Here is a 17,098-nt window from a genome sequence, read left to right on the forward strand (position 1 = left end):
TCAATTATAAAAATTTATATAAATTTAAACTTACTCACTTCCTGTATATTATTTTATAAATTCTCAGTAAAAATTTTGTTTTTAAACCCCTACATCAAATAATTTTGAGTACAAGTTTTTTTTTTCCTCTTGAGATTTCTATCCTTTGTATAAACATGTATATTACAAGATTATACGTAATGCCATAACAAAGCTGAGAGAAACTGTATACATTATAATTCAAAAAGTGACAAAGTAGGTGTATGATTATTAGCACTTTGTTAAAAAACTCATCCATCTTGTTTGCTTCAGTGATGTAATGTTTCTGGGTTTCTTTTGGTGGCATTGTCAGTATGAAATGTTACTTTTACTCAAGCACGATTTCAAGGTGTGATATTCCCAAACATGTGTTACGCATGCATATCTGGAAGTGTTAAGCCATTTTTGTTTTTTTATTTCAAATAGTCATTTCCACAATTTAATGTTTTAAACATTTACAAAGATTACATAAACATTCAAAAAGACTATGCTCTGCTGAAACAGTGATAAACCATAAGTTGTTCCATATATTCAGGAATAGTAGTATCGGTTTCCATCCAGAATGAATTTGTGTTGAGGGAAAGATCTTGCAACATATTGCAAATACATACTTCGAATTGGCAACATTTTTCAAGTCAGTCTCTACTGCAAAAGGAGTCTGCAATTTGTTTTCTGATAGAATAGCATCTGTCTCTAGTAAAACTGAATCCTGTGTTTTTTCTTTTTCATGCATGATTTTAATTTTTCTTCAACTTTTTTATTGGTCCAAGCAGAGATTTGATAGCAAATCTTGGACATTTCTTAGTATAGTACTTGCAGTGTTTCTATTAGAGATGATCTGTTTCCAATTTCTTAATTTCTTGATACTTGGACTAGATACTTGATATGAAAACTAGAAAGTAAAAATGAGATGAAATATATGACAACTGCTGACCTACTGTATTTCCCTATTTACAAAAGCATCCTGACAATCAGTAATTTGAAAAGTTTTTCACTTGAAACTAGCTAATAGTCAAGAAAAGGGGAAGCAAAAAAAAAAAAAAACAATTCAACTTTTGAAATCAAAATATTCATAATTGGAAAAAACAATGTTTATGCCATGTTTCAGTTTTAAATTTTAAACAGGTGAGAAGTTGTGAACATTTCTTACAATTTTTATTTTTAATCCAAAAGATGAACAGCCAAAAAGAAGACCCTATTAAGAAACATATTGTTACATTAATCCCCCAAAAATGAACTTTATGGGTTAGATGTAGAATCTGCAAAATGGAATTAATTTCTTTGGTTCAATGAATGAAAAATCACATGCAGAAATATCATCTCAGAAAATTATCTAGTGACATTACTATGAAAGCAGAAATGATTCTGATATCGAAACAGAACAGATGTGGCTGATCCTTAGTTCATTGGCAAAAAACTATCCAGCAAGTAGATTAATGAGATACATCAGTAGTTTTTACCACTAATTCATTTCCAATATTATTAACTATCAAGCAATAGCACGGCCTTTTAAAAATTACCTCTTTTGGGAAAAGTTTTTACTATATTCATCAATCATCTAAATTGGTGGCTTCCTAGAAAGATTTGAATCCAAAAACTGTAGTCCTTGTTACTCTGTTGCAGTTCAGACAGAATTTGAATAACTTTTTTATCCTTTGGGTTCCTTCAATCCAAACTAAGAAAGTGATCAGAATTCAAAAGCCAATAAGTGTTGAAAGAAATAAGTGTATGACTGAAGCATTGAACTAGATGTTTAAAGCCAGTTATAACTTTGTTTGTTTTTATTTAGCAATCTTAAGGTTTATTATTTTTTGTTAATATTGTGTTTTAAATTTTCAAGTAAAAACTGTAATTAAAGTATTTAAAAGAAATGTTTCCACATGTTTTATTTTCATTGTAGAGAAAAAGTAGAAAAGTAATGTTTTATTGCTTCCTCACTGTTTACAAAACTTCATAGTTAATATGAAATACTAACAGAATACTGTTAGTACAACATTTTTAAAATAATTTTTTGTTTTCTCATTTTCCTAATCATACTCATAAATATTAGTTGTGTTAAGTGTTCATAAATCATCATTATCACTTTTTATTACATTTTTAATAAAACCTGTCTGTGTATGAAATATGTGAACTTTGTTTATTATTAATTTTATAATGTTTAAATATGTATTAGTCTATTACATATACCTGAGTATTCTTCAAGGTTCAGCAGGCCTACAGTTCAATCAATATACTGGATTTCATGATTCTTTTGTTGTATAGGTGTACTCAACAAAAAAGTTTTCAGTTTTTTTACCAAAATTAACTTGATTCTGCACTGGTCAGAACATATTTTTGTTGTTGTTTTGAACTCTTGTTTTAAAACAAACAACTCTCGAAAAAACCAAGAAGAATAACCAAAATAAATTCAATTTATTTGCATTTTTCACTGGATGCTTGCACTCTGGTGTTTAAAAACAAAACTATTCTATCTGGGTCGTTTGATTCATTCTTGTCTATTATCAGCAGTAAAGATGAAAAGCAATAGAAAAAGCAATGCTTACTGTTGGTTCCAAATTGCAATTTCAAAGCCTTATGAGAGCCTAATATAAGTTTTTGTCTATTCCCACATGAAAAATGGGAAAAACAGATGATTATTCGGAAATTGATCGGTTATATTTATGAGCTCTGAATTCTGAAAGAGTGGATTAGAATATTAAGAATTGGCAGTTTTCTGATTGTCCAGGTTTACACGAACAAGTTATGCTGTCAATTTTAAAACATATTTTGTTAAAGTTTAAAATGCCAGTAATTTTGTGTAGGACACACGGTCGGATTTAAGCATTTCGAAGCCCTAAGCTGAACTCTGTAAGGTCCCTTACCAACACTTCACAATTTTAGAAGTCAATCATAAAAGGAAAAGAATTAAATCAGACTATGACTCTGATTTAATACGGATATTGGAAGAAAAAGACGCGAGGTTTCACTAGTCTTCTGTTTTATAACTAAATTTAATTAAATTTTTATACCCATTTCATTAAAAATCTTTTTTAAATTGGTTTTATCAGTTTTTTAAAAAGATCTTATGTTAATTCTTAGAAAAAAAATTAATGAAATACTACACAAAATAAACAGTAAAGCATATTTTGTTGGTTTGTAAAAAAAAATGTTTATTACAAAATTTGACTTCAATTTTCTTTTTTGTACAAATGTTTGAGGTTCCTTGAAAGTCGAGGCTTTTTACTTGTAAATCCGGCCTTGATGGGACAATGTCAAAGCTGATGTTTTTTAACACAAAGGGCACAAATATGTATAGAACGATCTCACTCATTTGTTTAGATACCACATAATGACGTGTCCCGCTAACAATAATTGTTCTCCTTCTATAAAATTTTTTGATAAACAGCCACAGGCAGCATATATCATTATATCGGAAAGTACTATATGATTAATTTTACATTACTAGTTACAAGTGACCCAGATAAAGTAGCCATTTTGTAAAAATGCAGCATCCTCTATAGTTCATGAAAAACACAAAATACATATAATGTTTGTTACATTGAATTTAAGTGTTATTTTGCATCACAGCCTCAACAATATTGTTAATGAATACTGTTGCAAGAACTTACTGTTTACATTTACAAAAGGAAAAAGGTTCATACCAAAAGTGGATCCAAAACAAAACACAACATGATCAGTTATTTCTTGATTCGGATCCTAATATTCTGTAGGGTCCTCAAGCTTTAATAACAGCTTTGCGGCACTCTGACATAAAGCAGATGAGTTCCTTCAAATATTTTATGCCAAATTCAAGATACCAAATTCTTCTAATACTCTACTGCAGTTGTTTATTTTCATTGTTTGAATGCTTCTTGTCTATTATATTTACTGTTTATTTTCAGATCTTTTATGAATTTGTGTGTCATTTTAAATGAAAACAACACTAACAAACTGTGAAGTAACACTTTCTGTGTCACATTATTGTAAAGTGTAGTCATTTGCTGGATTCAATGTCACAAAATTGTTCCTTGTTGAAATTAGCTTGGCAGATAAAATATTTTTGTTGTACTCTGTTAACACCTTTACCTGACATTCATCCCTATGACCATTTGACTCATTGGACTTTACTGTTTTCATCAAACAATCTTTATTGTAGGCCTCATCTGTTCTATGCTTTACATAATTTGCCATCAAAAACTAAACAGGTTAAATTAGGATTCATCTAAAAACAACAGAATCTTGCATGTTAATACTCTAGTTTGCATGCTGTTTAATCCAGATAAATTACACTCTGTGCATTTTAGTTGAATGTAATGGCTTATTATATGAATGGTAGGCTTTTAAACCATGTTTTATAGTTTGTGCGCTCACTTTTACACCTGTTTGCTCTCCCACTTTAGTTTCAGTTCAGAAGAAGTAGCAATATATTCTTGCAGATTGAGTTGCTTCAGTACTCTTATCCTGGCATGGTGTACTTGTATGTTTATCTGTTATCCTGTTTGTTTATGTATGTTAATCCAGCTTTTCTTTCGATGTTGCTATTGTTACATTTCCTTCGGAACAAATACAGAATTGTTAACTGACAATGCAATCTGTACTATTTTTAAATTATTATTAGTTTTTATTTTATTGTTTTTACTATATTTTTATTATGAATTTTTAAATTTTGATACATTTACGCATTAACATATACCATGTTTTTCATTGATCATGTCTTTTTTATTCTTTATATTTTGTTTTTACTGTACTTCACTGTTGGGGTTTTTGTTAATTGGAGGGTGGATATCATCTGCCGTCTGGCAATTCCTAATTATGTATAAAATAAAATAAATAAGTAAAGTTAAGTTAAATTCATGAGAGGAGCAACCTTCAACATTCCAAGAGATAATTACGAATTTGAGGTCTATGGTTTTGTTTTTCAACCTGTGGGTTGTGACCCCCTGGGGGTCGCAAAGCCTTATGCGGGTGGTCGCGGGTAAAAGAAAAAGACAAGTGTTTATAGGTCCTACACTACAATAAAGAAAAGTACAATTTCAGTGAGAAGGCTGTATCTGTTTATTTTACAATACAATTGGTTTTTCAATTGATATTTAGGTCTCAACAGAAAGAAAATTAAATACGTAGTATTTAAAATCACTGATATAGTTTTAATATGGAGCTGGAGGGTCGCCAGAATTTTTTAAATTGTAAAGGGGTCGCATATTCAAGAAGGTTGAAAAACACTGATCTATATCATAGATGTCAAACAAGTCAATGAGTGCATTATTTTTGGTCAGCTGCAGAAAATATGACCCATTAAAATTAAAAAAACATGATGTAATTTTGATAGGAATATTAAATCCATATTTTTCACTGAGAAATCTCTCAACTATTTGATATGGGTTATTAATTCTCTATAAGGTAACATGTGGTGAATACAAAGAAGTGCTCATAGTGTCAATGATTGTTTCTAGGTTATATTGCTGTTCTAATAATTGTTTTGTTGTGTCCTAAGCAATTTCAGTTAAGTGCAAAATAAATGAGCCAGAGAGAAGCAAAATTTATGATGTGTGTAATGGAAAGAAATAAAAAATTTTTTTGTTTTTAAAAGTAAATGGTATTCTTTAATTTATGTTTATTTCTTTTGGTAAATACAGTAAATCTGGAATGTTAATTACTTTACAATAAATAAGTAAAACTGTGTTTTGCAGCATAATTTTATTATTCAATAAGATGAATTATTAAGCTTTTATAGAAGAATGGAGGTATGAAGTAGATAATTGTTGCTTTTAACTCATAATGAGGTATGATTGACTTTCATAAGTTGTCCAGGACTTCAACTCAAATTGACATTTATTTATGAAAGGCGAATGTCTCTTGAGTCTTGACAGTGTGACAATACATACTATTTAAGCACTAAATATATTTATTTTTTCAATTTTTTTTAGAGTACAGAGAGTACAACAACTTTTTGATCATGAGAGAGAATTTATATACTTAAATATACAAAAAAAAATGGTGAGACAAAAGTTGGAAATTGAGGGTTGATCGTTTGAGTTTTTCTTCTAATGATAATCTGATTATAACACAGGTCTGCAGTGGACAAACTGTTTGACTTTTTTTGTGTGATCCATACATGCTTTTTTTGCTGAATTCAAAAATATTACTAGTTTTTTTTCTCTATCATGTAATGTTTTTCTACAAAACCATTTTTATTGGATAAATTAATGCTTTCTTTGCATATTTTGCACCCATATTAGTGACACACTTCAGTAGCCATAATTTATTTATGTTATTAAAAAGATATAACTACATTTTTAAAACAGAAATTGATAGTAGTTAATTACAATATATATCAGTGGCTTATCTGTGGAGATTTGAAAGTACTGTGCATGTTATTAGGTCAGCAGTCAGGTTATACCAAGTTTCCATGTTTTCTTTGTGAATGGGACAGTAGAGTCAGGAATTTGCATTGATTCAGAAGTAATGGCCACCTAGAAAACTGTTACAACCTGGCATAAAGAATATTGTGAGGAGCAGCTTGGTGAACCCAGAGAAAGTGCTGCTGCCACTCCCATATATTAAGCTGGAATTAATGAAACAATTCATAAAGGCTCTACCAAAGAACGGAGACTGCTTTTTGTGTTTGTGCAAAAAGTTTTCAATCTTGTCTGAAGCAAAACTAAAAGTTTTATTTACAGGACATGATATAAGAAAATTAATATCAGACACAGAACTTCTTTCTGCAATGAACAACAATTAAAATGGGATGGCTAGATTGCATTTCAGGTAACATTTCAAAGTTTCTAGGAAACAATAAAAAGATCTTGATTATAAAGAAATAGTAGAAAACTTGTTAATTAAGTACCATGAGCTGGGCTGCAAAATGAGTTTCAAGGTACACTTTCTGAACTTGCACTTGGATTACTTTCCTGAAAATCTAGGGGCTGTAAGTGAATAACAGGGCAAAAGATTCCATTAGGACATTAAGGAGATGGAAAGAAGATACTGGGGATGATGGGATATCAGTATTATGGCAGATTACTGTTGGATGATGCATAGGGACATTCCAGATGCAGAACATAAGAGAAGGTCCACAAAATGCAGTTTTAGGGCAAAACAAATCAGGACTGATAAGTACCAAAGCTAATTAGTTGTTTATATTGAATTTATGTACTCATATATGTTAATCATAAACTGAAATTAGTAATTTTTTTCTGCATTAAAATAAATTAAAACACTATTATACATATGCATATAATATGCTTTTATGAATTTTTGACAAAACTTTGTAAAGCTTTTGTATTAAAACGTTATGTGAGGGAAACATTTGAGAGATCGTTTTTAGTTGTATCTATTGTTGTTAGTAAAAATTACATCTCAAAGTCCAGACAGTTTTTTGTTAGTTGAAATTTGCAGACCTGTGTTATGATTTGATGGTGTAGTGGTTGTTGGTTACAAAGTTAGATCAAAGGCTGTAAAGTACTATATTATTTTTCCAACGATTATCGACACGACTGTGTGCCGGAAATAGCCGTTCCCTAACAGGTACTTTACGTGGATTTGCGTTAGTGTGCCAGGCCTGGACTTTAAGCATGCACCAAATTAAATATTGAGCAAGTTTGTCAATAACAAAATCAAATATTTAATAAATAATTCTAATAACTATATACAATATTTAGTAAAATCAAATAACAAATTTATTCAATGAAAGTCAATAAGAATCAACCCGACAAAACTCAAATCAATCTATTTTCTAACTTAATTCTATTCCCCTTTGGAATTCGACAAAATTCAAAGACTTAACTTATATACAATAATTCTTATGAATTAAAGATCCTAATCGTCACCTCAATATACTAGGAACCTATTTCCTCAACTCTCAAGACTTTCTCTATTCGTCGATCCACAAATCAAATAACTTCAAAATTGCCTTGGACTATTTGATCCTATCGGACACCTCTCGTTCACTGTTTCGAAGCTCACCAAGCTCGTTGCTATCAGAAGCTCACCTCGTCCATCTGCACTTGAGGTTCAGTCTTTATACTGTGAGGTGACGTCACAATTCTGAATGTGATCACTCCCCTCATTTACATACTTATTCGCTAACAAACTTTTTCTATTTGTCTGGCAGCCTATTTTCCGACAATACTCGCTAACCTTTTACATTAGCCTTTGACAATTTTCGGGATGTTTTTATTCGTTAAGGTTTAGTGAGTCCCTAAGTTGTGCTGGTGGGGTCTCCCCCCTTTCTCGGTGCAGACTTACTTTTTTCCGCTCTGGAGTGCGAGTGTGCGCGAGTTTTTTCTACAGCGCTTTTCTCTCATTGGTGAGTTGGTTTCTCTTCTATTTTTAAGTTTCTAAGGTGAATGGTGAGGAAACCTTCATCATAACAAAACATAAGCCCCAAACAAAAATATAATAAAAAGAAAAAATAAAAGTAAATAAAAATAATGCTCGGACTTGGTTCCTTACAAGGCTGGCAGTGAATTTTTGTTAGTTTGGTTTAAGCCCTTAGAATGTTCTCTTCTATCTTTTATTTTATTGGTAATATTCATCATTTGGTACCTTGTGCTAATCCAAATTTGGGGAAAATGTTTTCTCTTCCAGTGGCAACATGGCATGCTGAATAACAGCATGTGTCATTGCAACTTTAATCAGTTGCATGAAAATATTTTAACATATGTTTCAGGTGAATTTCCTTTTTTGGTCAATAAAGTCATATAATATTTATTGAAAATTATTATTATAATACACTTAATTTTTCAATGAAGTTTATAATTTGGTAAATATTTTGGCACCTCCACAAACTTTTACATGATGTTAACTGTTGAAAACTTTCCATTTTGCCTTAAAAACCTGTGCACACTGCCCTGCACGGGTTTTTAAGCCAATGGACAATGCAGTCATCAGAAACATTGCCACATTTGTTAGCCTGTGAAAAGCATTTTCCCCATGTTTGATATCATGGATGATACAATCTTTACAGGTTTTTGCAGGTCTGCAGAAAAAGTATAATTTAAAAAAATAAACACACTTGTGTAGAATTTTATGGGTGGTGTTTTCATAGCCACTATTGTACTGCTATATTATGACTTGATTTATATAGTTGTGGGTTTTTAATCTGATCTGCAATATTTATGAGGTTTTTTTAACTGGATACTCTTTAGTATTGGTACAAAAAAATATACTGCAAATGGTATATGAGTATTTTTGTCTATTTGTAAATAAAATGTTTATTAGTTTTTTTATTTAATATCCTAAGTTACATTTGTAATCAGTTTTTTGACTTTTTACAATAAAGAGAATTAAAGGATGGATAGACAGATGATTATAATATAATAATTAAATTGTTTTTACAAATGAATGACTTATATGCAAACAATTTTTCATTTTTCTAGATGGCAGTATATAAGCCTCCTCGTGACACAAATAAACCAAAACGACCAGGAACAACTTTCATGTTATTTATGGCAGATTTACGTAAAGAAATGGCAGGAAGAGAACCGGAAGGTGGAGTTGCAGCCTTGGCAAAACTTGGTAATTAAGAAATATAAAATTATAAATTTTTGTGATAAACAGATTAATATAGTATTAATTTTTTTAGATAAAATAAATTTTGTAATTGTATAATAATAATTCTACTGTACTAAGTTTTATAAATACAGTCAAACTTCTATATAACAAAGTTGTTAAATCCTGAAAAAAAATTGCTATAGGGAAACTTTCATTATGCAAAAATATCGCTTTTTGATAAATAAAGTATTATTTTAATGTAATTTTTTTCATTATTTTATGTAATTTAAATTAATATAAATATAATATATAGTAATAACATAATTCTTAGTAAGTTTTTACATTTAGGTTACAAGTTAGTTTACAAATTTTTTTACAAAAATGTAGTTAATGTTTTTTGTTGCACAGAACAATTAAAAAATGTTGTCTCTTTGTAATACTGTATGCTTCACACTTATTAACAGCATTAGAAATTCTTCCAGGCACATTTTTGTAATGCTGCAGTTGCAGTCTCTTCGAATAATTTGAAATGCTCTTATCACTTTGTCATTTGTTAGGTTTTTTGTGTGTTCCTCACTAACGTCATCCTTCTCATATTGGATTGTTTTGTCAGTTTTGTTACTTTGTAAGGTTTACAAAATTTTATCATTTATAGAATACTTGATGGTAATGATATCTTCATTGATGTTGAGATAATTGTGATATTAGTGGTAATTTTATTGAATTGGCTTAATGCTTTCTGACTTTTGTAAATCTTAAAGTGGTGGTTCATTGTCTTTATCCTATTCATCAGAGTTTTCATTAAATCTGCTTTGGAAAAACAATTTTTTATAGTGATTTTGATTTCAGTCACTTTGAGTCCACACTTTTGATAGCTCAGAAATGCATTCTCTTAAATTAATTTTGCCAGCTATATTATTTTTAACTCTATTAATCTTCTTTATTAAAACTCTCTTGCAATAATGGAATTTAAGTTTCTGATTATGCCTTGATCAATTGACTGAAGTTTAGATGTTAAATTTGGAGGAGAAAAAGTAGAGACACTATACTAAAGACTAAAAGAAAAGTACACTTCACGCCAACATTTAACTTTATAACGTAACACCACAACACACTAGTGAAATTACGTTATAAAATACTAAAGACTGCAGAAGGATAGGATGTGCTGGACAGTTATCTACAATTAATGCAATTTTTCTGTGTTCTCTTGTCATTTGTTTAGTTTTAATAACTAACTTTCAAAAATCTGGCTAGTCATCCATGTTTTCTTATTAAAATGATAATTAATCCACTTAAGAGACTTCATTCCTTTGAAACATTGTGGAGTTTTGCTTTTCTTGATTACTAACAGTTTCAACTTCTTACTTCAATCAATACAGTGATCTTTCTATTGGATGTACACTTAAACAATAAACCAGTTTTTTCTGCATTGAAAATGGCCTTTGGCTCGTACTTTTCCAAACTCTGTTTCAACGTTTCATTCTTCCATTGATTGCAGTCATCTTCATTAAATAACTGTACTCCCCACAAACCATTTTCTCAACAATGCCATGCCTTTTTTTAAATTTATCCATCAAACCAGTGCATGCCTGGAAATCTGTATTTAAATCATAATTTATATATTTAACTCTTTTGTTTTTCATAATATTTCTTTAATATTTTCTTCTTTATATTTTATGCATCATTTCCTTTCACATTGCATTGCTTTACTTGAATTCAATAAAAAATAATTTGTAAATTTTGTTTTAAAATCATCACAAAAGTGCAAATTTCAATTAAAAACTCCTATTTAAAACTCATAAATGTTTCCATTTAAAATTTTTGTTCTTAACCTAAACACATTCTTTTCCACCCAAAGAGGACATTTGTAAAATGTTGAAAGTACTTGTGTGCATTTTGATCAAACTAAATTAATGCCAAAAGACAGTGTGTATTTATTAATTGCAACAAAATGTAAAGCTTTGTGCTGAACTAAAAAAGTTAATCTTCTGGTATCTCAATGTGTTTTATTTAATAAACTGGTTTTATGTTGGTTGATAAAATTCTCTTTCATGTTAGGATGCCAGTTATATTCCAATTAGAAAATTTTTGGGAATTCTATAAGTCTGTGTCTGCAGATGTATAGGAACACTACTGGTAATTCAACTATTGAAAACTACAGTTTAATTATGTTTATTTTGGTTGATTACATACATAACTAGATGCATTTTGGGCCAACTTACATTTTTTGACCCCCCCCCTCTGTCAGTAACTAAAATTATTTAGAGCTAGCTATAAGTACAAAATTAATTACAGGCAGCCCTCGACTTTCACACAATTTGCTATTTTGCAAATTTTTAAAAATTTAACTTCTTAAATATTTTTGTTGAAAATGAAAAAATTTCCTTCCATGCAGAACACTTGTATACTACAAAGTGTGGTAACTTGCTCTACATTTTTGGACACACATTACTTCCTACAATTGTGGCCTTCTTGGAATCCTAATCACTACTGTGTTGTTCCAAGCAAGAGTTCAAAATAGTTTGTCTTGAATTAGGGCGTGCGTCAATGTGTTGTGTGTTTTGTCAATTTATTTATGTTTAAATATTTTGTCCTTATAAATTGATAATCATGAGTGAGAAATGGAGAAACTGCAGTGTTGATACGAACAAAAACAAAGTAAGGACTCATAAACTTCATACGATCGAGACAAAGATGGAAATAATTAAACATTCTGAAAACGGCGAATCTTTTGCTTCAATCAGACGTTCATATGATGTAAACAGATTTATGATATGTGCAATTTTGAAAAATAAGAGTAAAATTAGGGAATAAATATTTTAAACACAGTTTTTGGTGCATATTTTTTTACATCTCCCTACTTTTGAACATTCGACATTTGCACACACTTTTGGCAATTATGTGCAAAGTCGAGGGCCGTCTGTAAACATAAAATTAATATTACTATTATGTTCAATTTTAGTATCTTACTTTATATTGAATCAATTGTCATCTTAAAAATGAAGTATGCAAACGTGATGTGGAACATATTTTACCAATACATACAGCAAATGATACGGACTGATACAGTACATTAGATTATGGATGTTTTTCTGCTATCATAATAGGCTGTTAGTCTTTAAAAGTGAACTTCATGTTGTATTTAAGTGTAACCACCTTGTGGCCAACATATTTTACTTCTCCCTGACCAACCCACAATCAAGAGTTGTCTTACCATCTCTTGGTAATTTGTATCCCTTCACGTATAATGAAATTGTTATCCAGGTTTTTTTGAAAAATTCATGAATATGAAAAATTGATAACAATAAATTAATTTTAGTATGTTATCTTCAAATGATAAAAAATGGATTATTTTAATAAATATTCTTAAAAATAATAATTTAATCATATATTTAATATATAGGATAAGTCAAAAGTACCTTGCACCCTTTTCATTCCAAAACTACTGAATATATATTAATTTTGTTAATGTTGTTACATAGGAAGTCTCACATGAAGAATTGGATGGAAAGTTTAAATTGATGAAGAATAGAGGCAACTGACAGACATTAAAATTTATCCATGTGTAGTTTTGATTTTTAATTCTGAAGTAGGAAAAATATATTCTGTTATTTTGTCTGTTTAGAATCCAGAGACAATATGGGAGATGGTATTTTCAATATGCTTAATAAGGAATTTGTAAAAAGAATAAACAATTTTTTCAAGAAATTGTGTTTGGCTGTGACAATGCCCAACACATTAGTTGGAAATATAAAAGTGTTGTTGCTTTTAAAAAGTTTAGCCATCTTCATATCTCCAAGGTAGTTGTGTCACTTGGTGCGTCTTATAGTACACAAAGGTTCAAATTGCCTAAATCGGGTAAACATTAATAAACAATTCATGTTAGATATTTACTATATTTTGCAGAAGAGTTCAAAGAGAAAAACTGCTTTAAATTATGTCACTCTTTTTGGTGAAAAGCCTCAAAATTTTGAAATTTATGTCTACAGTAAGATCTCATTTTAATGGATTGCATGACAAGATTTTTTGGTATGATGGATTTTTTTTCTAGATCTTGCCAAATCAATGTAATTTTACCTCCTTTTAGCAGATCCATTACTCGGAATAACATATTTTTTTTCTACCTCAAACTTTCAACATTTAGTTAATATTTGGGATATTTGTTTCTGGAAATTTTGTAGTTTGATGATGCACTTGTTACATTTGGGATAAGTACAATTGAATAATTGTGCAAAGAGAATCAGCCAGCCGATACAATTGAGGAGGAGTCACCTAGTGAACACTCAGTTACTGGTCAAGTGTATTTAGCAAGGTCATTGAGTATTTCCAAGTCATAAAGCTTTTCCTGATGAGTTTCAGCATAAACAAGTAGGCTGTACTGCACATGATATTGCTACTATCAAGTGGTGTGGTATTCAATAAACAGAAAAGCGGTATTGAAAGAAACCAAGATGGACGAGTTTTTTTAGTAAATCATCAAGTAAGATGCTAATGAGCATATGTAATTTGCCTCTTTTTATGCTTATCAGTATGTACAGTTTTTGTCAGCTTTGTCATACACATTTATGGCATAATACAGTGGTTCTCAAAGCGGGTGCCGCGGCACCTTAGGGTGCCTCAAGAACGCCACAAGGGTGCCGCGAAATTTTTAAATAATTAAATTAAAATTACTTAAAATAATTGAATTAAAGTATTAAATTAANGTTGCTATCAGAAGCTCACCTCGTCCATCTGCACTTGAGGTTCAGTCTTTATACTGTGAGGTGACGTCACAATTCTGAATGTGATCACTCCCCTCATTTACATACTTATTCGCTAACAAACTTTTTCTATTTGTCTGGCAGCCTATTTTCCGACAATACTCGCTAACCTTTTACATTAGCCTTTGACAATTTTCGGGATGTTTTTATTCGTTAAGGTTTAGTGAGTCCCTAAGTTGTGCTGGTGGGGTCTCCCCCCTTTCTCGGTGCAGACTTACTTTTTTCCGCTCTGGAGTGCGAGTGTGCGCGAGTTTTTTCTACAGCGCTTTTCTCTCATTGGTGAGTTGGTTTCTCTTCTATTTTTAAGTTTCTAAGGTGAATGGTGAGGAAACCTTCATCATAACAAAACATAAGCCCCAAACAAAAATATAATAAAAAGAAAAAATAAAAGTAAATAAAAATAATGCTCGGACTTGGTTCCTTACAAGGCTGGCAGTGAATTTTTGTTAGTTTGGTTTAAGCCCTTAGAATGTTCTCTTCTATCTTTTATTTTATTGGTAATATTCATCATTTGGTACCTTGTGCTAATCCAAATTTGGGGAAAATGTTTTCTCTTCCAGTGGCAACATGGCATGCTGAATAACAGCATGTGTCATTGCAACTTTAATCAGTTGCATGAAAATATTTTAACATATGTTTCAGGTGAAGTTCCTTTTTTGGTCAATAAAGTCATATAATATTTATTGAAAATTATTATTATAATACACTTAATTTTTCAATGAAGTTTATAATTTGGTAAATATTTTGGCACCTCCACAAACTTTTACATGATGTTAACTGTTGAAAACTTTCCATTTTGCCTTAAAAACCTGTGCACACTGCCCTGCACGGGTTTTTAAGCCAATGGACAATGCAGTCATCAGAAACATTGCCACATTTGTTAGCCTGTGAAAAGCATTTTCCCCATGTTTGATATCATGGATGATACAATCTTTACAGGTTTTTGCAGGTCTGCAGAAAAAGTATAATTTAAAAAAATAAACACACTTGTGTAGAATTTTATGGGTGGTGTTTTCATAGCCACTATTGTACTGCTATATTATGACTTGATTTATATAGTTGTGGGTTTTTAATCTGATCTGCAATATTTATGAGGTTTTTTTAACTGGATACTCTTTAGTATTGGTACAAAAAAATATACTGCAAATGGTATATGAGTATTTTTGTCTATTTGTAAATAAAATGTTTATTAGTTTTTTTATTTAATATCCTAAGTTACATTTGTAATCAGTTTTTTGACTTTTTACAATAAAGAGAATTAAAGGATGGATAGACAGATGATTATAATATAATAATTAAATTGTTTTTACAAATGAATGACTTATATGCAAACAATTTTTCATTTTTCTAGATGGCAGTATATAAGCCTCCTCGTGACACAAATAAACCAAAACGACCAGGAACAACTTTCATGTTATTTATGGCAGATTTACGTAAAGAAATGGCAGGAAGAGAACCGGAAGGTGGAGTTGCAGCCTTGGCAAAACTTGGTAATTAAGAAATATAAAATTATAAATTTTTGTGATAAACAGATTAATATAGTATTAATTTTTTTAGATAAAATAAATTTTGTAATTGTATAATAATAATTCTACTGTACTAAGTTTTATAAATACAGTCAAACTTCTATATAACAAAGTTGTTAAATCCTGAAAAAAAATTGCTATAGGGAAACTTTCATTATGCAAAAATATCGCTTTTTGATAAATAAAGTATTATTTTAATGTAATTTTTTTCATTATTTTATGTAATTTAAATTAATATAAATATAATATATAGTAATAACATAATTCTTAGTAAGTTTTTACATTTAGGTTACAAGTTAGTTTACAAATTTTTTTACAAAAATGTAGTTAATGTTTTTTGTTGCACAGAACAATTAAAAAATGTTGTCTCTTTGTAATACTATATGCTTCACACTTATTAACAGCATTAGAAATTCTTCCAGGCACATTTTTGTAATGCTGCAGTTGCAGTCTCTTCGAATAATTTGAAATGCTCTTATCACTTTGTCATTTGTTAGGTTTTTTGTGTGTTCCTCACTAACGTCATCCTTCTCATATTGGATTGTTTTGTCAGTTTTGTTACTTTGTAAGGTTTACAAAATTTTATCATTTATACACTGGACGACAAAAAAAATAACGCACCATGAAGGACTTGTTGGATTTGAATAAAAATTGGTATATGACATCGTCATTGCTAGACAGATATATGATTGCAACCATAAAACAAAAACATACTTTATTGTGCAGTAATATGCAATACAGTGCAGGAACTAATATCCTGTTGGGCCGCCTCTAGCGCGGATACAAGCTGTGATACGCCTCGGCATGGAGGCATAAAGGTTGCGAATAATGTTCTGAGGCATATCTGTCCATGCATGATGCAATTGGGACTCAAGATGAGTCAGATCCTGTGGCTGTCGCAGCTGGCGACCCAAGTGGTCCCACACATGTTCGATTAACGATAAATCTGGAGATCATGCAGGCCAAGGAAGTGTGGAAACGTTATGTAGGCATGCTTGGGAGACCGCTGCAGTATGTGGCCGGGCATTATCCTGCTGGAATATGCCTGTCGGAAGCCCTGCCATGAGGGCAACACATGTGGCTGGAGGATGTATTGCACATATCGTTTGGCTGTGAGGGTAGTACGCATGACAACTAGAGGTGTCCTACTGTCGTATGTTATGGCTCTTCACACCATAACACTGGGGGTTGGGCCCGTGTGCTGCTCCACGGTATAGGCCGGATTGACACCTTGACCAGCGGGCTGCCATACTCTCACACGGCCATCGTGAGCCCCCAAACAAAAGCAGGATTCGTCGCTGAACACAATATGCTGCCAGT

General features: G+C 30.8%; 1 protein-coding gene across 1 annotated transcript in view; it reads left to right on the forward strand.

The window, feature by feature from the left end:
* LOC111623768 overlaps positions 1–17,098 on the forward strand; it is a 152,426-nt gene that overhangs the window by 119,583 nt on the left and 15,745 nt on the right. Inside the window, exon 5 of the mRNA XM_023366467.1 lies at positions 9,378–9,516. Coding sequence (XP_023222235.1) covers positions 9,378–9,516 — 139 coding nt within the window. The remainder of the gene's footprint in view (positions 1–9,377; positions 9,517–17,098) is intronic.

This window comes from Centruroides sculpturatus, unplaced genomic scaffold (assembly GCF_000671375.1).
Source record: "Centruroides sculpturatus isolate CEXI.00-Female unplaced genomic scaffold, Cexi_2.0 scaffold120, whole genome shotgun sequence".
Classification (NCBI taxonomy): Eukaryota; Metazoa; Arthropoda; class Arachnida; order Scorpiones; family Buthidae; genus Centruroides; species Centruroides sculpturatus.